Raw genomic sequence first — 24120 nt, forward strand, 5'->3', positions numbered from 1 at the left:
TTCCCTTGAGGCAGCCTCAGCTTTATCTCTAGCCAGAGCAGAAAGGTCATGGACAAGTGTGATCCCCTAGAAAGTGACCTGAGAAATGGTCATGTCACTGCCTGCCTCTTGGCTACCTTAGAATCCCTGATTATAGTAATACTTCCATGGTCCACAATGAAGGTGAAACAATCCTTCAGGTCAGGGATATTATTTCAACTCTCCTTAATGGACATCTTGAATTTATAAGCAGTCAATTGTATGTTGAATGAGTAAATAAATGTGTATTCTTTCACTTGGGAAGAGATATTACATGTTTTTGTATGTCTATTACATGTTAAATATGAATATATAATCAATGATTGTTTTGGCTGAGTAGATCAGATTAGTTGACAACATGCAGCTGTCACCAGAAAGTGTACGTGGCCCCCATCAGGAGACAGGAAGTTGTCATGTGGTACTAGGTACCATGCTGAAATTTAGAGAAACTGGGGGTACCACTAGCAAGAGAATTTCAGGGAGACAAGAGAGCCCAACAAGGCAGTAATGCGTCTTGAGATTTGCCACTTTGAGTCACTTCATGGGAAACTGGCCCTTGTTGCTACAGAGTGTTGGAACCATGGAAAACGATAGACCCATTGGGCAGAAGTTCTTGGTTCTTTTAGGTAATCCAGATAAAGTAACCCTAGACACATGGAGAATGGTAGAGACACTGCTTTTTAAAGTAAGCTCTGAATTAATAATGTTAAATATATTTTATCTTCTGTAAACTCAGTGGATGGAAAGTCCCAAAGACTGATATTTAGTTCCAAATTTGCAGATCATCAGATAAGGTGAAAGTCTGGACCTTACACTTCCAGTGTCAGATGAAGTCCCACTGGCCAGCTCTGTGTAAGCTAATGGGGGATTCTGTGAAAGTCCTGGGCAGCCATTTCTACCTGAAGTGTGAGAACAGCACCTCCCACCTTCCCCTCCTTCTCAAGTTCTCATTCATACTCAGTCTTGAAAAACTACCACTCAGTCTTGATCTACACTGCACATATTTTTTTGTTGCCCCCACAGCCTTCGTCCACAGAGGGAGAAACCACTTTCACAGACAGAAAGGAGACCTGCACACCCCCTGAGGTGGAGCCACTGGGGGGCATCAAAGTAAACCATTTTCCAAGCCAGCCCCTCACGTAGGCTACATCCGTCTCCCACAAGCTCCCTCCCCAACAGCACCATCCCCATAAAGGACAAATAACTTCCAATTGAGAAAGAATTCTGTTTATCTGTGTGTATGTTTCATTTAGTAATGGAAGGGGATGTAAAAAATATGAACAAAATCTGGGATTGAGCTGAAGACCCTCTTGAACTTCTTAAGCAATGTTTTTATGTATTCCATAAACATGTTGGCATGACATTTGACACTCATACAATATCTTTAACTATAACTCTTCTGTGAGTCTATTTTCATGGTTCCTTAATATCTAAACATCAGATGGTTTAGCTTTCACAGATAATCTCACATACAAACTGATGTTCAATGGAGCAACTCTGATGGATGCAAAATGAATAAACAAAATGAAATAGGTAGGAGAGAAGAAAAGAGGAAACAACGCTAATCACACAATTGAGAAACCATTAAAAATGCATATATAAAACTGCTTATAAAGCAGTACATATAAAATCAGTTATGTAATAAGAACTGGTATGAAAAGATAATCACCTTTTCTTCCTTGCCATATTTTCCAGGTGGTATATGTAGTTTTCCTTCCTGAAAGATAAAAAGATCCAAGTATATGCTTAGCCTGTGTTTATATTTTGTGAGTCTGGCATTAACCTCCTTTTAAATATTTCTTCTTGGACCTCACACTATCAACTCAATGCAAAACACTCTCTCCTCACCTGTATTTATTCTAGAATTCATCCATGGAACCTGGAAAATCCTCCTCAGAACACGTTTCCTTCCTCATGTGCTCTTTTCCTAAGTTTTCAGAGGTTTGCCTTCACAATCTCTTTGACACCTCTCCCCTCCTCCCCATTCCCACCAGTGCCTCTCACACCTGCCTCCTCACACCAGGACTATTCAACCGACACACACGGGTCACACACCTACAGGCAGCTGGACAACGCTGGGCACACAAAGAAGGACAAACCCTAGTGTGGGTAGAGAGTCAAAGGGAATGCATGGGAGGGTAAGAATAAAACAACATGAGAAGGGCCTTAATGGTAAGTTGAGGGGGCCCAGGGAAGGAACGACCAGGGCAGGTCAGTCAGGGAACATTCAGACAGGAGGGACTTGGGAGCCTTGTATGTTGACTATAGGTTCTTTGGGCTGAAAGACAATGAAGTCATTTCAAGTCCCCATGTTGTCTGAGATACTATTTTAAATATGTCATGTCACACCTCAGGAGACCTCCCTGGTTCTGCACTATGTTATGAATTTTAACTCTTTAGCCTGACGTTAAATCCCTCTGCACACAGCCCCAGCTTGTGGATGAGGTCATATCACACTCAATGCGTCTACCTCAACCCACAGAGCCTAGTTACTAGTGGTTTTAGATTTCATGCTATTCTTTCTCTGGAGTATCTTCTGCTCACTTGTTGACTGCCTACAGTCTTCTTTCTTTTAGTGCCCGAAGTTGTCTGCAGGCCCCTGAGTCAGAATGACCTTTACCTGCTGGAGCTCCTGAACCTACCCTGGCAGAGCCCCTTTGAGAAATTGACAGGCTCCCTTGTACTGAGGTCGGAGGGTCAGGCAACTAACTCTCCCCTAGTGAAGCATAAAGTCAGGGGCCTCAGGGATCTGGAGATAACTCAACATACATTGGGTGATCAATCGGTGACCTTATCTTCGACTACAACAAGGAAAGTCGCCCCTCCTGCGCATCGCTGAAATACCTTCATCAGCCATTTTAGGGTTTTTCCACCACAGCGCACAATCCTCTTCCAATGAGTTGATTTTTGATAGCCTCCTGCAACTCCAAATTCCCTGGGGGTGAACCAGTTTCCGTCTTCTGTCTTTATACACTTCATTGTGGTGCCTGTAAGACCAGGATAAGTTGGTCCTGAAACTTCTCTGTCTTCACAGTTCAGACACTGGCCTCCCAGTGCCCTGGATCTCAGGTCTCCCAATTTGGGCTCAAGACCAATATCAGGAGAGTCTGACCTCCCCTTTCATTTATCAGAATTCAAAACCCCATCTATATATCCCCTTCAAGATGTCCTGCCTTGTGCACACATATCTTTGATCTTTGTGCAACAACAACAAAAAGTGATCATTAACATTTACTCAACGGTAGAAAAGTATTCTAAAGTCACCTACAAGGAAAAGCATGCGACTTTGCACAAGAAGAAGATTTCCGTTTGCTCTTGAATTATGGAGATAAGGAAACAGGCCAGACTCTTTCTGGTGGCCTGCGGCAACGTGGAAGCAGAACCTCCCGTGGACTAAGATCTCAAGTGGGGGCCTTGCTGCTCAGAATGGCACCGTGGCAACGTCGGTGCCCTCCATTACACCAGCTTTCATCTAAGTGTAATGGCATTGCTGAGCAGAGGTGTTCCATCCCTGAAATCATGAGTAGCTAACATTAAAATAATTGGGAAATATTACTCAGTGGAAAATTTAAGTTATACATAATAGACAGTCACAATAACTGAAAGTCAAACCCACAATGAGATACTACATTATAAGCACTGGGATGGCCATAAGGAGAAAGAAAGACAATAATAAGTGTTGGTGAGAATGTAGAGAAATGGGAGCCCTGACACTTTGCCAGTGGGAATATATACTGGTGAAATCCTGTGGAAGATAGTTCAGTTTTTCCTCAATAAGCTCAACATAGAATTACCATGTAACTCAGTAATTCCACTCCTGGATATATACCCAAAAGAATTTTTAAAAATACGTTCACACAAATACTTTATGTGAATGTTCAAAAAAAGTACCCTTCATAATAGCCAAAAAGTAGAAAACCCCAACAAAAGGATAGATAAACAAAATATGGCAAATCCAGACCATGGAGTATTATGGTATTTGGCATCCAAAAGAAGGAAATGTAATACATATTTCTACACGGGTGAACCATGAAGACATTATGGTATGAAAGAACCAGTCGCAGAAAGCACATGTTATATGAGTTAATTGATATGAAATGCCTAGATAGTCCAGTGTATAGGCCAGGAAATAGATTAGTGGTTGCCTGGGTTAAGGCAGAGGGTGAGGCAGTGGGGTGAGTTGCATTGACGACTGAGAGGCATGAGTTTTCTTTTCTTTAGTGGGAGACAAAATGGTCTAAAATGAGATTGTGATGATTGTTGCATAATCTTATGAACAAATAAAAGAAACAAACAAAAATCCAGCAATGAATTTTATACTCCAAGTGGTGAATTGTATGATATGTGAGTTATATCTCAGTAAAGCTGTTTAAAAAATAGTTAATTTGCAGACAATTATATTAATTGGTTTGTACTACCCATTTTAAGAGAAACTTTATATGAGTTCATCATAATAGACAACGATTGAAAAGCTTCCTAATGTTAAAGCCACAAAACACATTATATTCATTGTGTGAACTAACTCTCAGAGTCACACCTGGAGGCAGGTTTGTACCTGTCACCCGTTTCTCAGATGAGAACGTTCAGGCTCGGGGAGGTCCCAGCCTTCACACTGCCGCTCTGGGCAGGGCTGAGGCTGGGACTCAGGGTTTCTGACTCTAAACCCTGTGATCTCCCCACCACACCTGACACCCTGTCCTGGCGGTGATTATCCAGAGGGGACACAGGAGGGGAGCTTGCAGGCAGAGGTCCTCTTCCCTGTTATATCGGATTCAAAGAAAAAAGTGCAGCATTTTCTACCCAGAGATGGACGATCCTGCACTTCTCTTTCGTTCTTTGGGCTTCCTCATGGGCACTTGCTCATGGAGGTGAGCACCTAATAATACGCGCCATTGTTTAAAGTGTAAACATATCATCTTAGGAATCCTTTTGTCTTCTTTCCAGCCACAGTGGAAGATCAATTTCTTAAGTGATGTGAAATTCACATGAGTAATTCCATTAATTCTTGCGATTCCTTTGCATAAGTATTATAAATTAAGTATGCCATTAAACCTACCTCCTTTCATCTTGTTCTTATATAATGTGCCTTTCATCTGTCCACAGCTCACGGGAAGTGTTTCAGAGCAATAATCCACATCTTCTTCCTGCAGTTTTGAAACTGAAAGAGAAGATTCTTCATTCCATCTCATTTCACAATTGCACACATACAACTTTCTCCTGTGTTGAGGTCATTTCCATAAAGTCATAGAGGTACTTAGAAAACATTATTCCACAAGTCTCCAGAGTTTCAGAGTCTTTCCTTCAGTGGCACTTTTGATACATAACATCAGATCATCTACCTTCATTTCACCTCTGAAACCCCCCCAATCAGAACGCTGTAGCAGAGACACCAGGCATCCACAAGAGACTGTCTCAGCTCCCCCCCATGTGGTCAGCCCCTGATTCTCGGGTGACAGTGGCACACACAGCTGCTGCCCTGGTCGGAGGGGGCTCTGCACCGGGGCTATTTCCCTGCACTCAGGTCGCTGCAGACAAAGTCCAGACCGTACAGGCCTCTTCCTGTGTGAGCTCTGACTCAGGGGCAGAGAGGACAGCGATGGGCCGACCTGATGGACACGGTGTCTGCTGTTTGTGTTCGCTGCTTTGCCTCATTCCTCCCCCACAGCAGCTTCCTCCAAAGCTGAAAAGGGAGCTCAGGGAGTTCTAGAACAATCTGGAAATTGCATGGCTGGCTAGGCTATTTGCAGTCTGACAATGGTCTGCCCTTTATCAAAAGCTACACCCAATGCTCTGATCATCTAACTTTGTGTCTCCCCTTGTCCACACACTTCCCTATTATGGCTCTTTGGTTGCTGAAGGCAGCTATTTCTGAGGAAGGCCAAAAGGGATCAGCTCCTTCCTGCATTGTGTTCAGGAGAGAAGTGGAGGGGGCTTAATGGCGTTATAGAGACCAGTTCTGAAAATGATGGACTCTGTTCTGACCCTTGCTGGGGATGACGCCTCATATTTTGCCCGTCCAGCCTGGAGGGTGCAGCCTTCAGAGTGCTCAGGTGATTCATATTTAATTTTGCTTTTAGTTTTTGGAAATGTTGTTGCCAGGCTTGTATCTGATTTTTCTTGATGAAAAGTCTGAGTGACAATAGGAGATTGTTAGAAAAAAGAGGAAATTACAGCCACTGGAATGGCACACACAGGTTTCGTAACAGTGCAGGAAGAACAAAGATCCAGGCACCTGAAGAGGAAACACCGAGGAGGTATGGGAGGTGGAGAGGCATTAATGACATCTGTCACTCAGAGCTGCCCTGAGTCCTCCTTCCAGAAGGAAACCACCTGGTCCAGGTCTTTCACCACATGGATGCTGAGGGCCACTCAGCATCTGATAGGAGGAAACAGGGGCTGCTGCCAGTACCTGACACCCCATGCAGAGTGACTCTGGACAATGTCCCCACACTGACTCTCAGTCATTCAGTGGTGGGGCATAGTGGTGACAAATGCCATCTGGACACTATGAACAAAGAGGCCAGATTGGAGAGACTTCCCTGTCCCCACCTCCTTCCAAACCCCCTTCAGCACTGACAGAGCTGAGAGCTGTAAGGATCCCAGCTGGCCAGGGGCCCACCTTACCCCGGCGGCTGTGTTCCCCTTAGGAACCTCAGCAACGGCAAGTGCCTGTCTTTCAGGGTCGCCCTGTGTGCCCTTGGGATTGTACCTCCTGTGTGAAAGCCAGGCCTTCACATGCGTCTCATGCAAACATGGTGACATGCACCGGTGGGGTGAGTATGGGAGACTTAAAACAACTATGGTTTAGGAAATTTGTTAAATACTGAAGGAAACCAACTGAGCGAGTTTGTTCCAAACGTCCGGTGGTCCCATTAATCATCGTGGCTGGTGGACTGGTGTCCTCATGGGGAAACTGCCAGGACCAGCTGTGTGAGGCCAATTTGTTGGGAGGCAATTGTCCTAGGCTTGCCACGTGCCCAGAGTCTCTTGTCAAGGATGGGTGAGCGGCAAACAGTTTTAGGTTTTAGAAGCCAGGGTTAACGTAGCCCTCCAGGTCAGGGGGCAAATTTGTTTTCTGACTAGTATGAAACAGAAAATATCTCTCTCCTTAGAAATATCCCAGGGTAGTAGAGTATGCCTCCTTTCTTCAGAGAAGATTTTCTAAAGTTCTAGGATGATGCTCATGTTCTGTCTTTTTATAAAGATTTGGATTTTACAGGACAGGAATTTAATCAGTACTGAAAGAAAGATAATACTTACACATCTTATTGTAAATTTTATCTCAGAAAAAAAGAAATACAAATATTGAAGTCTAGCTAATATAATAAACATGCTAAAGTGTTTGGAGGGAAGTATACTATTGTTTGGTGCTAAAAATGCTTCAATTTTGAGGATGGTTTTTTAATAAATAGAGAAATGGATAAAGGGACAGAAATGTGACAGAGCAAGTACAGTACATGTTAATTGTGAATCTATGTTTACTGTAAAATTTCCCAAGTTTTTGGAAGTTTTAAAATTTTCATAATTCAATAGTTGGAAAAAGAGATCTTGGCAAGAAAATAAGCTTACTAAAGCTTTTAGTTTAAAAAAGTGACAGTTAAAATACAAGGAGAATATTCATTAGCCAACAGTAGATTCTAGAAGACAATGCAGTAATCATATTAGTATATTGAGGGGAAATAAATGTTCACCTAGAATTTTTAATCGATTAAAAAATTCCTTCAAAATAAAGGCCAATTTTCACATATCACACTTGGCAGTGTTCCCCCTTAAAGACCCTCAATAAAAGAGTGAACAATATTTTCAGGTAAACCAGAGGTGCCAGCAAAGAAACAATGATTAGTGCATAAAATGATGAAAAATTCATGCAAGTAAATAGTGACTGCAAAATGGTAATAGTTTCAAAATTTATAATTAAAAAGATTAACAGCAAAATGTGAAACTACAATAGCTAAATGATAGAGACAGAATGTGTAATTTGAGGGAATCCATGCTAACTCCTTGACGTTCTTTGAGATGAAGGCATGTTTAAAGACATTCCAAAATTTTATCTCCAATTTCCAACACCAGAAAAAAGATGAAGGGTAGAATTCTACCTCAATCAACAGATAGTAGAAAAGAGACACAAAAATACATAAAAGGTGTGGTTAGCAAGAATATAGATATGTCAGTCCCTCCCTGGGATCATAATAAAAGTAACAAATAAAACTTAACTATTAAAAGATTAGGATTATCCGAGAAGATTACAAAAAGTCAGTATAAGAGGCATAAAACAAAGTTGCATTGGAAGGCTTAATAAAAAGAGGTAAAAAACAGAAAATATAAAAGTTAATGTAACAGTATCAGCCCTCTGAAAAAAGATTCAAAGGCAAAAACCATTAATAAGGAGGAAAAGGAACACTCTGTGACTCTAAAAGAAAAAACCCAGTAAGTGAAAACAACCATAAATAGTGTCAAAGTATTTAAAGTAAAACAAGAGTACAAGAAGGAATTGGCAAATACTCAATCACCTGGAAAATTTAACACATCACTATATACAAACCTGATGGATCAAAGACAATCTATTACTGTAGATCCAGGAGATTTAAACAGTGGGTTTCATAAAAAATATGTATACATCGAGAAGTCAGAGCCAACACATAGTTCAAATGTATATTATTTTAAAGGGACTTATAACATTTACAAATATTGACCACATATTTGGTTCCAAAAGAACTTTCAACAAATTTTAAAGAGTTAATGAAGTCAATTTTTCATATTGTATTCCAGATACCCATTTTAAATTCCTAATTTACTAATATCTGCATTCTCGGAGACATCATAGTCCAGGTAAAATAGCATAGCTCATTATTTTCCTAATAGCTGGCATTAAGATTTAATGAGTAAGGATCTCAGCTGGTGGCAGAGGAGGTGAAATCCACACTAACCTCCTCTCAGGACCAAACTGGAATTCCAACTACATTATAGAATAATATCATGAATAACCAACTGAACAAAAGATGAAGAGAAGCCTTATAACCAAGGAATTACTGAAGAAACCACATCACTACAGTAAGACTATTAGAAAGTCCAGGCGTGTGAAAGACTCACTGGTCTCCCACAGGTGGAAGCTGAAGTTCCAGAGGGATATTTCAGGGGCCCAAGGGTGTTCGCAAGGTCAGCACAACAGCCTACAGCACCAGAACTGGAAAAGGCTGTAAGTGACATCTGGCTGGGAAACATAGCATGGTTTCTGTCTGCCAGGGAGAGAGGGCTAGAAATGCAGAGAGCCTCTTCATGGGTCAATGCACAAAATTTCATTCACAGCCCCTTACCCTGGGCCCTGGCAGAGAGAAGGCAGAGTGGACTAGAGCTGCATGAGGAGACCCTGTGCTCAGTCATTCTCCATATTTCAGAAGCCATCTTTCTCAGGCAGAGCACTCCCCTCCATGTGACATCAGCCTGAGGGAAGCAATAGCCACATATGCAGGAATCCCTCTTGCCCTACACTGTGGAGCTTCAGCTGGGCTGCTGAGGAGTACAGATTGGGGCACTTTCAGTGATTAAGCTTAACAGAAACCCTGTAAGATGAGACAGATCTTTGAGAGCTCTGTGTCTTTAGCAGACTTTCCCACAGGCCCCGTGTTGGTAAAAGTGGGCCTTGGGGTGCAGCCTGGTTCTTTTGGCACACACCCAGGCCCAGCAGAGGGAGCCACAAGCTGCAAATCATTGATAACTCCAAACAGGTTGCCGAAGACCAGTCACAAGCAGCATCTGACACAGGGCTATCCAAGAGTCTGTGCAGATTTCCCTGATACATAGAAACACAAAGAGGCAGCCAAAAAGGGAAACAAAGAAACAGGCTCCAACTGAAAGAACAAGAGGATTCTCCATAAGAGCAAAATAAAATAAAGGCAAGCAAATTATCAGATACAAAGTTTAAAGTAGTGATTATAGGATGCTCAACAGCATTAAAAAAGACATAGAAGCTATACAAAAGGACCATTCAGAAATCAAGAATGCAATATCTGAAATAAATAATACACTGGAAGGAATAAACAGTAAGTTAGATGAAACAGAGTGTCAAGTCAGTGATTTGGAAGACAAGGTAGAAAAACCACCCAAGCAGAGCAGCAAAAGAAAAGCAAATTAAATGAGAAGAGAGTTTACGGGACCTTTGGGACAAGGTGAAGTATAACAACATCCACACCGTGGGGATACAAAAAGGAGAAGGGTGTGAGCAAAGGATCGAGAACCTATTCGAAGACATAATGACCAAAACTTCCCAAACTTGGTGAAGGAAAAAGAGACATAGTACATGGAGCACAGACAGTCGCAAACACAATGGACCCAGAAGCCCATATCAAGGCACACATAATTAAAATGGCAAAGCTTAGGGACAAGGAGAGAATCTTAAAAGCTGCAAGAGAAAAGCAATTATTTACCTAAAAAGGAGTTCCCATTAGACTGTCATTTGATTTCTCAGCAAAAATATTTCAGATCAGAAGGGACTGGCATGAAATATTCAAGTGATGAAACACCAGGACCTATACCAAGCTACTTTACCCAGCAATTTAAAATTGGAGGAGAAATAAAGAGCTTCCCAGATAAGAAAAACCTAAAGGAGTTTGTGAACACCAAACCAGTTGGAACAAATGTTAAAGGCCTGCTTTAAGGAAAAGAAGAAAGAGAAAAAAATAGAGGAAAACAGTTAAAAATAAAATGACAATAAATACATATCTATGAATAATCACTTTAAATGTAAAAGCCTTAAATGCTACAACCAAAAGACATAAGATGACTCATGGATGAGAAAAGAAGACCTATATATATGCTGACTCCAAGAGATGCCCCTCAAACTGAAAGAGACACACAGACTAAAAGTAATGGGATGGGAAAAGGTATTTCATGCAAACAGAAAGGCCAAAAAAGCTGGGCTAGCAATAGTTATATCCAAAAAATAGACTTTAAAACCAAGGCTATAGTAAGAGACAAAGAAGAATGTTACATAATGATAAAGGGAACAATCCAACAGGAGGATATAAACCTGATAAATATTTATGCAACCAACATAAGATCACCAAAATACATAAAGCAAATTTTGATGGACATAAAAGAGATGGATAAAGAGAAATACAGTCATTGTCAGGGACTTTAACTCCCTATGGACTCCAGTGGATAGATCTTCCAGACAGAAATTCAACAACGATCGAGTGGCCTTAGACAAAACACTAGATCAAATGGATTTGATTGATATCTTCAGAGCATTTCACCCCAAAGCAGCAGAATACACATTATTTTCAAGTGCACATGGAATGTTTTCTAGGAGAGACCACATATTAGGACACAAAACAAGTCTCAGTAAATTTCAGAAAACTGAAATCATATCAAGCACTTTCTCTGAACATAATGCCATGAAACTAAAATTCATTCACAAGAATAAAACTGAAAAATACACAAATACCTGGAAATTAAATAACATGAAAGAATGCATGAGTCAACAATGAGATCAAGAAAGCAATCAGAAGATACTCTGAAACAAATGAAAATGAGAATACAACATTCTAAAATCTATGGGACACACAGAAAGCAAAGCTTAAGTGGGAAATCCAGAGCACTACAGACTTCTCTCCAAACGAACAAGCAAACGAGAAAAAGCTCAAATAAACAATTTAACCTTACACTTAAAAGAACTTTAAAAAGTACAATAAACAAAGCCCAAGGTGAGTAGAAGAAAGGAAATAACAAAAAAGAGAGGGGAACTGAATAGAGACTAAAAAAGACCACAAAAGATCGATGGAACCAAGACCTCATTCATTGAAAAGATAAACGAGATTGACAAGCCTTTAACCAGATTCACCAAGAAAAAGAGAGAGAAGGCTCAAATAAATAAAATCAGAAATGAAAGAGGAGTAATTACAACTGACACCAAAGAAATACAAAGGATTATAAGAAAATATTATGAACAACCATATGCCAACAAGCTGGACAACCGGGGTGAAGTGGATAAATTTCTAGATGAACAATATTCCAAAACCAAGTCAGGAGGAATCAGAGAATCTGAATAGACAGATTACATCTAGTGATATTGCAACACTAATAAAAATTCACAATAAAAAAGCCCTGGACTGGATGGCTTCACAGGTGAATTTTACCAAACAATTCAGAAAAAACTAAGACCTCTTCTTCTCAATCTATTTCAAAAAAATTAAAGAGGAGAGAAGGCTCCCAAACTCATTTTATGAGGCCAGCATTATTCTAATTCCAAAATCAGATAAAGACACTACAAAAAAAAATTATAGGCCAATATCCATGATGAACAAAGGCACTAAGATTCTCAACAACATATTAGCAAACCAAATAGAACAATAAGTCAAAAATGTCAAACACCCTGATCAAGTGGCATTTATTCTTGGAATGCAATGTTGGTGCAACTTTCACAAATCAATAAATGTGATTCACCACAAAAACAAAATGAAAGATAAGAGCTAGATGATCATAGCAATAGATGCAGAAAAAGCATTTGATAAAACAGCACCCATTTATGATAAAAAAAAAACTCTCAGAAAAGTGGGAATAGAGGGCACATACACATAATAAAGTTCATATGTATTAACCCACTCCTAGCATCATACTAAATATGTAAAAGCTACAGGTGTTCACATTAATATCAGGAACAAGACAGGAACATTTGCCTCACATCTCTTATTCAGCGTAGTGCTGGGAGTCTTTGCTATAGCAATCAAACAAGAAAAAATGAAAAAGCATTAACATTGGAAAGGACTAGAACCAATAAATGAATTCAGGAAAGTAGCAGGATACAAAATTAATATCCATAAATTAGTTGCATTTTTATATGCCAATAATGAACTAACAGAAAGGGAAATTAAGAAAAAAAATCTCATTTCACAATTGCTTCAAAGTGGATAAAATATCTAGGAGTAAATTTAACCAAGGATGAAAAAGACCTGTATGTGGAAAATTATAAGAAACTGAAGAAGATACAAATAAGTGGAAGCACATACCATGTTTATGGATAGAAAGAATTCACATCATTAAAATGTCCATACTACCCAAAGCAATCTACAGAATACTATGCAATTCTTACCAAGATAACAATGACATATTTCACAGAACTAGAACAAATATTTCAAAAATTTATATAGGACCACAAAAAGCCCCGCATAGCAACAGCAATCTTGAGAAAGAAGAACATATTTGGCAGAATCACACTACCTAATATAAAACTATACCATAATATCATAGTAATCAAAATAGCATGGTCCTGGCATAGAAACAGACATTTAGAAAAATGAAACAGAATAGAGAGCCCAGAAATAAACCCACACCTTTATAGTCAATTAATATTTGACAGCAGAAGTGAGCACATACAATGAGCTAAAGATAAGTTTATTCAATAAATGGTGTTGTGAAAATCTACAGAAATGTGCAGAAAAATGAAAGTAGGTAAAATGAAAGTAGTACATCACAAGCAAGAATAAATTCAAAATGGATTAAAGACCTAAGTGTTAGACTCAAAACCATAAAAATCCTAGGAGAAAACTTAAGCAGTATATCTCAGATAGTATTCGTAGCAACATTTTTTTCTGATATATCTCTTCAGGCAAGAAAACAAAAGAAAAAATAAACAAATGGGACTACATCAAACTAAAAACTTTTTGCACAGCAAAGGAAACCATCAACAAAATAAAATTACGGTCCACTGAATGGAGAAACACTCACCAATACCTCTGATAAGCTATTAACATCAAAATGTTACACAGAATTTATAAAACTCAACACAAAAAAAACCCCAAATAATCAAATTAAAAATGGCCAAAGATCTGAATGGGCACTTCTCCAAAGAGGACATACAGGTGGCCAAAAGACAGTCGAAAGATACTCATCATCACAAATCATCAGAGAGATGCAAATTAAAACCACACTGAGATATCACCTCACACTTGTCAGGGTGGCTATCCTCAATAAATCAACAAACAAGTGCTGGCGAAGATGTGGAAAACATGGAACCCTTCTGCACTGTTGGTGGGAATGCAGACTGGTGCAGCCACTGTGGAAAACAGTCTGGAATTTCCTCAGAAAATTAAAAATGGAGCTGCCTTTTGACCCAGCAATTCCACTGCTGGGAATTTATCTGAAGAAACCCAAAACACTAATTTGAAAGAATATAAGCACCCCTATGTTGATTGCAGTGTTGTTTACAATTGCCAAGACTTGGAAGAGCCCAAGTGTCCGTCAGTAGATAAGTATATAAATCAACTACAGGACATTTACACAATGAAACAATACTTTGTCTTAAAGAGAAGGAAATTTTACCCTTTGTGACAGCATCACTGAAATTCAGAAATCTAATTTTTTTCTATTTCTCCTCAATATATCTTTTCTTTTTTGCAATAGAAAATGTAATGAGTAAGGAAAGCAAAGTTTACTTTGAACATTTGTGATCAAGCCAATTTGGTACTGAATTATAAATAGATCAGTTCTTCAGAGTAGAACACTATTCACAGGTCAATGAATATAAGGAAATGCACGTGAAAGGGCATTTCAATTCATTAAAAAAAAGTGTTGGCGTAATTCTTGTAACTACTATTTTACATCTTATACAAAGAGGTGAATCCTGTGTGAATTACAGATTTAAATATTAAAAAGAAGCTAATATGAATTTTTTAAATCTTTAGATAAAAATATCTTTGTAAAATTTATATAAAACCTAGAAACCATAAAGGAAATTTTTGACAGACTTAAATTTCATAAAATTTTTAAACTTCTTTGGGTTAAAATATACCATTACAAGCCTATAAATGACAACAAATAAGACAAGAATATTAACAAATATATGCAAAATATAACCTATGCAATATATTATCCTACCTATTATTGTTTAGCATGGCTTAAAAAAATGACCAACATAACAACAACACTGGTAAGGCATATTCCAGGCATTTGTAGAAGAAAAACAAATAATTAATAACCAATGAAAAATGCTCAAATATGCTGAAATTATAGTACTGCAAATTAAAACAGGAATGAAGCAAAACTTTTATAGTTATTGGAAAAATGTCTAGTGCACAGTGTACTGATTTCAAGTAAAAAGTAGCATGTAAATAGTTTTATTTAGATTTATAATACAAGTGTAATTGTGCTACAGCTTCTGAAGGCTGCCCTCAGGTTTTGGCTCACTGTCCCCTGGCTTCCTCTTTAAAGACAGCCACATCACAGCTCCCCGATCATTCTTCCATAGGCACACACTCCTCTGCACAGCACCAAAGGTTGTCTGATTTTTAAGGAAATAGCTAATTTGATTAGTGCCACCCAGAGTATCCAAGGTAATCTCCACATCTCAAGACCAATAACTTAATCACATTTCAGAGTCTCCTTCTTCATGTAAAGAAACAGATGACAGGTTCCAGGAAACACACATGGACAGCTCTGTTTCTGTTGGTATAAAAATTCTCAAGAACCCTATAGGGCTCCCACGTGTGTCATGGGGATTGGCTCCCTTAGACAAAAGGATCCTCCACAGATATTCCCTACATAATCACATACCTATTTTTGGCTTCTGCTGGGATGGCTGAGGGCACCTGTGAGCCACATATGTAATCTCATCAAAACCTTTCTGTGACGGAATACTCTGACTTTTTGCTACTTCTGAGGCTCTGGCAAAAAGTTGTACAGAAACCCTCTTAGTCATTCCACAGAGCACTCTTGCCTGACAGTGACTCTTGTAATTTTAGGATCTTTCATAACCTGAATAGGCTTAGAATTTTCCAAATTACCACGTCCTGTTTCCTTTTGCCTTACAGGTTTACCCTCAGTTTATCTCGTTCCTCTCACATTTTACTGTAAGCAGCAAAAAGACACCAGCTGCATCTTCATCACCTAGAAATCTCCTTAGTGTATATCCAGAAAGTTCTGCTTTCAGCATATCTGCAGAAAAAGATTTGGCTATAATTTTTGTCACTATTTAATAAGAACCTTCTTCCTCCAGTTTTCTTTTTTTAAAAAGAAATTGTTTATTTATTTTTAGACAGAGAGGAAGGAAGAGAGGAAGACAGGAAGAAAAACATCAATGTGTGGTTGCTGCATGCACACCTGCTACTAGGGACTGGGCCAGCAACCCAGACATGTGCCCTGACTGGGAATCAAATCGGCAACCGGTGCGCAATCCACTGAGGCACACCAGCCAGGGTAAGTGTTCTAAAACATGTTATTTCCTCGTGAGGCCTTACCAGTCATGCCAATAGCCTCCATATTTGTGCTGTTCTGGGTAATTTATATTTTCTCTCAGACAACATAGGCTTTCTTTCCCATGTTTATCCCTCTTTCCGAGTCCTCTCTAGGTCTTCAGTATCCACATTTCTGCAAAAAACTCCACCTAGACTTTTTTTAATCTTTCAACTTAAAATTCTCCCAGCCCCTGCTCCTTGTCCATAAGCTATTGACACATTTTTAGGAATGTTTTATAGCCATAAGCCACTTTTAAGAACCAGAGTCTGTATTATTTCCATGTTGCTGCCATTAACAATTAATACAAATAGTGGACTAAACAGCACAATTCATCATCTTACAATAATGTCAGGTAGAATTCTGTCACTGCCTCACTGGGCTAAAATCAAGTTTTTAGCAGACCTTCACTCCTTTCTGGAGGCTGTCGGGGACAATCTGCTTCCTTAATTGTTCCTGCTCCTTAAGGTCACACGCATCCCCTAGTCCTTCCTCCATATTCTAACCCAGCGCTGCTGCCTCTCTCTGGCCATTCCGCTACACTCACTGCTTCCTCTCTCCACCACCAAGAAAGAGTCTCCACTTTTTAAGGCCTATAGGAGTATATTGGGGCCACCCAGGTAACCCAGGATAATCTTCCCCATGTCAAGGCCCCTGGTTTAATTACATCTTTAATGCCCACTCGCCATGTGAGGTAACAGATTACAGGTTCCAGGGATGGGACATAGACATCTTTGAGGAGGCTTTGTTCTACCTACTGCAATGTTGTAAATAATAATGATGATGAAACTCTGGTATTTAAGACTCATTTCTCACATTAAAAGCAAGTAAAATCTTATTCACTCTTACTTCTTTGTCTCTTGGCTTTTTGTAAGTTAAGAGTTTTTCCAATATCCTCAGGACCTAGAAAATAAAAACAGGTGGTGAGAAAACAGGAATGAATAAATAGAAGTTATAAATATTAGGATGATTAATACTGCATGAGATTTGAATTTATCAGGGTGTTTGGTTTATGTTTCTTTCTTCAAAAGGAACTGAAAACCTATTAAATTGAGAAATATGACTCCAAATTGACCCTGGGTCTTCCTTCATTATTCAACAGCACTTTAAAAAAGACTCTGAAATCCCATTGTACTCAGCAGTAAGAACAGGTATCATATCCTATTTAAATCTTAATATTTTTGTGAGGAAATTTGTGGAAAAGTTCATACAAAATCACTGCACATACCTTCGACACGTTGAAAAATGGCCATCCATCAAAAATATATGCTGGGGATGGGGTATTCAAGATGGCTGCAGAGTAGGTGGAAGCTACACTCAACTGCTCCTGGCTAAAACTGAATTTACAGCTAAATTATAGAGAAATTAATGAGAATAACCAACTAAAGTCTAGCTGAACTGAAGTATTATAACCAAAGATTTACAGAGGAAGACACATAGAGACTGGTAAGGAGCTCAGAGGTGTGGAAAGAACTAGCCTCACGGCCAAGTGCAGTGGCAGCTGGAGATACATTGTGGCTACTAAACTCTCTCCCCAGGAGTATGAGATGCAAGACGCTATTTGCAAAGGTCCTTTGAAAGTCACTATACTCCTTTGAAAGTCACTATACTCCTATGTCATGACTTGCTGAAGAGCTCTGTCAAAAAAACACTTTGGGTTTTAATATACTTTATCCATTTCTGCTAACACTAGATGAGTGAGTTGTCTTTTTGCACTATTCAAAGTTTGCAATCAAATAATAATATGACCTTCCAATAAAGACATACTTGTTTTTCTCTTCTATTGAAAAATAATTGCATAAATCCAACACTTTATAGTCATATCAGTTAAGTTTTTAAAAAGCTTATTCCTTTGCTAGCCTATCTACTATATAATCAATATATGGGTGCACAGATTAATAGGACCTATCAATAAATAGCCTTATCTTCAAAAATATAAATAAAATTATTTCTTATTGAATTCCACATCCCAGAGTGGTCAAGTAAGAGGCAGAGAATGGGATCCAGGATGAACTGGACCCACGGAGCAGCATGAACTCAGAACAGATGCCTCCGGAAACACTATCTCTCAGTACAGATCCCTGCAGCCCACGCCTTGAGCTCGCAGCTCCTTACCGGGCTTCCTTTTCTCTGCTGACATGGAGGCTTCAGGGAGCTCTTCTCTATTTCTACATTCTGCAGAGTCCTCATCACTAATCACTGCACAGAAGACAAAAACCCCTTAGAGTTTCAGGGAGGGACGACAGAAACCATGGGGAGGAAAGCCCACGACAAGAGCACTAAGACTGAGAAGCTAAGTTAATTCAGGTCCCCCCGGTCTGTGCCCTAAGGTGTGTGACCGGCAGGTTCCTCCAGGTCCTGCACGGAAGGGGGAGAGGTTCAGGCACAGAGGGCAGCTGTGCCCGTCCTGCAGCCCTTCTTACCCCACGGTCGCCCTGTCTCCCGCCTCCACCCTCACTCTACCTCCCCTCCCCTCCCCCACTCTACCTCTTCTTTCACTCTCATTTTAATTCTTCACTTTCTCATTGGTTCAAACCATTTCATTAATTATGCCTGGGGGTGGCATATCTTTATAACTCTCCTTGTCTTCACGTGTTCCTTTTTCTCTCCTCTAATGAATATCTTGGGTTTTTTTTTTTTTATTTTCTCCCTTTTCTTTTCACTCCTACAACGGTCACTTTCCTCTCTTGCACAGAAATAGCCTGACATCATGCTTAAGGCAACCATTTCTGTTTTAGATATTTTTCCAGTTACTGGGGACATTTTTCTGCTGAGCTCGCTGCATAAGGCGCTGGTCCCCTCCCCTTCCTACCTGTAATTCAGGCCACCAGGGCTGCCTCATGGCCCTGTGACGCGTCCCAGACCCTTGCCCAGGACCGTGATTCACATCACACGCTCTTTCAGTCGGCCTTACCAACTATCTCAAATGCTTGGTTACACTCAGTCCTTCCTTGGGCTTCCCATTTGGTTCCTAAATTAAAAAAAAGGCGTTTCCTTATTTATGTTCACTGAGTCTATAGGGTCAGAACTCACTGGGATTCCATGGTTGCAAAAATAAAGAATTTCCTTTGTCTCTTCAGAGACAGTGAGCACCTTCTGTGAGCACCTTCACTGCAAGGAAGTCCTTCTCCCTGTGATTCTACTGCAGGGAAAGCTCCCTACCCTCTCCTTTCCTGCTTCTCAGCCCTGCCCTTCTTTTGTGCCTCTCTTAACTCTGGGGTTTTTGTTTTTATTTTTATTTCCACTGTTCAAATTAGCACCCAGTTTTTATCTGAGAGGGCCCCTGGGCCATTTTCATCACTGTGGACACCTTGCCTTCTCAGTGGTGTGAGAAGCAGGCCCCTGTGCCTTCTATTGACCTCCAGTCACACAGTGCTTGGTCCTCTCTCTGTCTACCTGGTCCACACTCCATCAGGTTTTGACTCATTGTCCGTTATTCATTCTCGACATGGTTCTCTTGGTGCCTCCCCATTTTTTCTACCTATTGATGTTCATTTCCTTTTGTATCTTTTTCTACTCATCCTTCTCTCTCTACATTGATTTTATCGTTGTGCCCCTGGGCCCAGCAGGGGCCAGGGTGAAGCCAAGTAGTTGTCTACAGCTCAGGGGGTGCTGGGAGTGAGATGCCCTTCACACGAGCTTTTGGGTTCCCGCTTCACCCTAGGCCTGGCCCTGCTGTGCGTTTGTAAACTTGCAGTTTATCCATTCTCTACAATGTTTCCTACTTTCTCTTATTGTATTTCTTAATTGTTTTTGTGACCCATGAATGCCTCTTCTATATCAATTTTGTCTTTATGTTTTCTCCATGTTAAGCATTCCCATCATTACCGAAGTTCAACTCTTGTGAATCTACCTGCCACACTGAGTCCCTCCACCTGCCTGTCCCCCTCCACACTCATCAAACCCAGCATCTCTGTCTTACCTGCTGGATCAAGCTCTTGGGCAGGTTGTTCATTTGCTGGCTGGCTTTCTAGTGCATCATTGTTGCCAGTGGTTGTACCTATTTCCATTGCATTTATCTCTTCTGTTTCAGAGAGTTGCCTTGAGAGTCCATTATCAGATGTAGCTGTACCTAGACCATGTGTTGATGCATACGTATTTTATTTACTCCCTGCATCAATCAGGGTACAAGAGGAAAATGCAATACAAACTTCTCTAAGCTTTTAGTGCAGAGGGAATTTAATCCAGATGATGAGTTACACAGCTGATGGAAGAGCTGAGAAGCTAAATGGAAGAATATGGCAGCTCGCAAAATAGTCAAGAGTAAGGTATGCAAAATAGTCAAGAGGAAGGGACTAAGGGTGGGGCCTTGTGCCGAGGTCATGTCCCAAGGCCACTGGGTAGGGGGAAGCTGGACTATGGCTGGCTTGCTTGGTGGGAAGCGGTGTCATGGGGGAGATGCAGCTACTGCTAGAGTTGAGGCCCGAGAAAGTGACAGCAAGATTTCCCAGCTTCTCACTTGCTCCCACTCTCCAGTCTCTTCCCAGTCTGCCGGGTTAGGGACTCAGCAGGGCACAGTACAGGGAGCTGGCAAGCGAGCCTGCAGAGGTCTGTGGCCAGAGGTGGAGGGCAGAGCAGAGCAGGAAAGGATAAGGAATGAATCTCTGAGTAAACCACCCAGGACCTGTGCACCCCCTGCCCCACGTGAACCTTCTCTGCTCATTCTCAATATTGTCCACCCATCCCACCCTGCTCCCACCAACCCCAACAGTGCATGAATGGGTACCCATTCCTTTTATTGCAGCTTGACTTTTTTCATTTAGTGCTCTTTTTCTAAGCAAAGCAATTTATGTAAAGTATGATTCACAAAATTAATCGCCACAATTTTAACAGAGAACCTGGGCCCTGGTGCACTCCTGTGCAATATCCACAGCTCCTTGGAGCCCCCCTCTTGGAGGGAGGGGCAGGAGACACAGACTTGTCTGCTCCTGTGCTGCTGGCTCAGACTCCTGGATACATGTATTGGTGGTTTGTTTAAAATATTTGGGTTATAGTATCACTGTAACATACACTGATGGACACACAGACACACACACGGTTAATCCCGTCTGTGTGTGTGTTACTCATCACTGTTCCTTCCCGTCACCCCTCCCGTTCCCACCAGCTCATGGGTAGATGAAGTGCTAAGAACATGGATAGGTGCATGTTGGATGTTTTATATCCTTAACTATTAACTTTTTGAGTAAACATGATTTGCAAAAAGTATCATGGTGTTCCCAAAAATCATTGCGAAAGGTTGTTGTTAAAAATAAAAAAGTATTACTAATATAGAACATCCTTTCTCCAATAACACATCCCCGTGGCGGCTACATCATGACGCCTTCCGTGAAGTTGTGGAGCAGCCCCAGGCCTGCTGCCCGCAGACGATGGGAGAGGGTTTGCGCGGGAGGCACACGGTGTCCACGGTCCTGTGTGAGGGACCCCCCAGGTGAGAGGCCCTGGCCCAGGGGGAGCACTCACCGCCCCTCCCCCACTCCCCTGTGCAGTGCTGGCCGCCGCTGGATGTGACCTGAGAGCAAGGCTGCAGCCAGAGTCAGGCGAGGCAGAGGCAGAGGACTGTGAAGCCAGGTGCATGGGCAATAGGTCCAGGCCCAGGGTGGCAGGAGCTGGCAGTAAGTGCATTTAAGGAGAACGGAAGGAGCGGCCCTCCCAGCAACCAGGAAAATGAAGGCTCTGCTGTCTAAATCTTTGGAGAAGCTGCAGGTGCAAAGAATGACTATTCTGGACAATCAGCACTAAAAGGAATCAGTCCTCAGCGCCCCCCACCCCCAACAGCACATGCCAGAATAAGACCAGAACAGCACGTGATCATAAAACAGTTACTAGGAACACACCATTGTGATTCAAAGGATATGGTCTGCTCCAGAGCAGGCTTGGGTATGAGTTCTCACCAGCTCCTGGGGGCAGAAATTAGAAACTTATTTCAGAAACTGAAGTATGGGCTGCTCTGTTCTCCCCTAGTGCCATGTGAACCTTTACAAGGCAGGACATGATGATCCCCTCCCGCAGAAAACAGCACAGCCCACCTGGACCTAGGGGGTCCACGGACTCGTGTGAGCTGCGCCGCCGGCCTCAGTCGGGCCATCTCACTGGGAGTGTTCACACTCCACTCAGTGACTGCAGATGGCTTTTCATGTCACCTAAGGCCACAATGAACCTTTTTTTTGAGAGCTGCTTTTGACTGGTGACCTTACCTCACTTCTGACAAAGTCTTGTTGTCTCATCCCCACTTCCTTTCACACCACATCCTGCCTCTGCTGGTCTGTTTTTCTGCCTTATTGAACTTTGCACGAGGTTCAGGGTCTGATTCTTCTGCACTTCCTCCAGCTCCTGGTAGGCTTCTTTCTGTTTGCCTCAGTCGGCATGTATTTCCCTATTCTTTTTCTCAGGTTTCTGTCTTTTTCATGAGGCTATCTGGTGTGCACAGAGTTAGGGACACAGGCTCTGGGTTCAGAATGCCTGGGTTCATCTTGCATATTTGATCCCAAGCCAACTGCATGCATGGTCTCCCTAGATTTCTGTCTCCTTCTCTGCAGATGGACAGATAGTGATACCAGCCACCAAGGGCAGCTGCACACACTAAGCCCACAACTGCATGAGTAAATGTTCAATAAGTGAGCTCTTAATACTCTGGTCCTTTTATTGTGTCCTGTACTTCTTTCTCCTGTCTTTCATTTCCCTTCCTCCTCTCTCAAAGTACAACCATCCCCTCCTCCACATCTTACCACTTCCCCCTCTTCTCTCCCTGTGGCTGCCATCTCCCTGAATATTCCTGCTTTTAAACAACATCCCCCACATTTAAATCAGTCCTGCCTTCTGTCTTCATCAAGGATCTCCTATGTGATGTTGAGTCTGCCCACATTTCCGAGCACTTCACAGCTTCACACGGATCTTCTCCTACTCAGTCTTTCTAAATCAGTTACTCGCAGCTCAGCATTCTCATCAAATCTGCTTTCCTGACAATCTGAGTGTCTGTCCCCTTGTCTTGGTTAATGGACCCATGATCTCTTGCCACGGCTACTTCTCCAGGATTAACCTCTGGTCCGATGCTCATGCATACACCCCTCCCTGTACCTCAGAAGTTCTCCCCTGCTTCCCAAACTTTACTCAGGCCTCAGGGACCGACGCCCTTTCTCCTTTCCTCCTAGCAGATGAGAGTCAGCTTTTATCTGGTTGCAATCACCTTGTTCAATGCTTAGTTGGATACCAGATCTCTCCCGGTTTTCTTCTGGTCCATTTTCTAGGAAATAGTTTATGTTTGGTATCTCTGAAGAGAGGGCAAGAGAAGACGACAATTAGAGGTGCCCATCCAGAATAGTGACGTCACCTCAAATTACAAGCTTAATGATTTCCACATGTGTTGTGGAGAATGCGTTAATAAAACCTTTTCTCCTTCTTTGAAAGCAAGTTTGACTAGGGGTTAACTTTCTTGCTCATTACTCTGGAAACCTGGTGAAGGTGGTTTCTCTTCTGTGTTTCTAGGCAACACTGAGCTTAGAGTTATAAACAGTGACAGTAGGTAGGTAAATTACAGTAGATATGAACTATAAGCCATTTTTAGTCTTCCTCCAATGTACTGACTCTTATAACTTGGCTGTTCCTCATGGGAGTCTCTGAAAGTTATGCCTACAGAGTTGTAACATGAGACACTGGCTCCCTTGGGCACGGTGTGGCTGGGACATGGTGGATCTTGCACCCACAGCTAAGCTGTCATTCGAGGCAGGTAGTAGACCACTCAGTGAGCTGCTGGGTGGGCCCCTGCTGGGGGTCCCACAGAGAAACAGCAACTGATGCCGCCCTTTAGGGATGTTATGTTTCTTGTCATTTGTCATTCTAAGTACATTTGATGCCACTGTGGCTTTGTTTTGTCCTGTGAGT

The 24120-nt window shown here is 41.4% G+C and overlaps 1 protein-coding gene across 1 annotated transcript in view; it reads right to left on the reverse strand.

Moving 5' to 3' along the window:
• Positions 1-20252, reverse strand: part of LOC129080574 (nuclear body protein SP140-like protein) — a 33658-nt gene extending 13406 nt beyond the window's left edge. Inside the window, exons 1-7 of the mRNA XM_054586110.1 lie at positions 20165-20252; positions 19157-19213; positions 18358-18441; positions 17092-17145; positions 5075-5176; positions 2863-3005; positions 1688-1735 (exon numbers count right to left, since the gene is read on the reverse strand). Coding sequence (XP_054442085.1) covers positions 1688-1735; positions 2863-3005; positions 5075-5176; positions 17092-17145; positions 18358-18441; positions 19157-19213; positions 20165-20252 — 576 coding nt within the window. The remainder of the gene's footprint in view (positions 1-1687; positions 1736-2862; positions 3006-5074; positions 5177-17091; positions 17146-18357; positions 18442-19156; positions 19214-20164) is intronic.
• Positions 20253-24120: the final 3868 nt, after the last annotated feature.

The sequence above is a fragment of the Pteronotus mesoamericanus genome, unplaced genomic scaffold (assembly GCF_021234165.1).
Source record: "Pteronotus mesoamericanus isolate MK-2021 breed Mesoamerican mustached bat unplaced genomic scaffold, CSHL_Meso_final contig_90, whole genome shotgun sequence".
NCBI classification, from domain to species: Eukaryota; Metazoa; Chordata; class Mammalia; order Chiroptera; family Mormoopidae; genus Pteronotus; species Pteronotus mesoamericanus.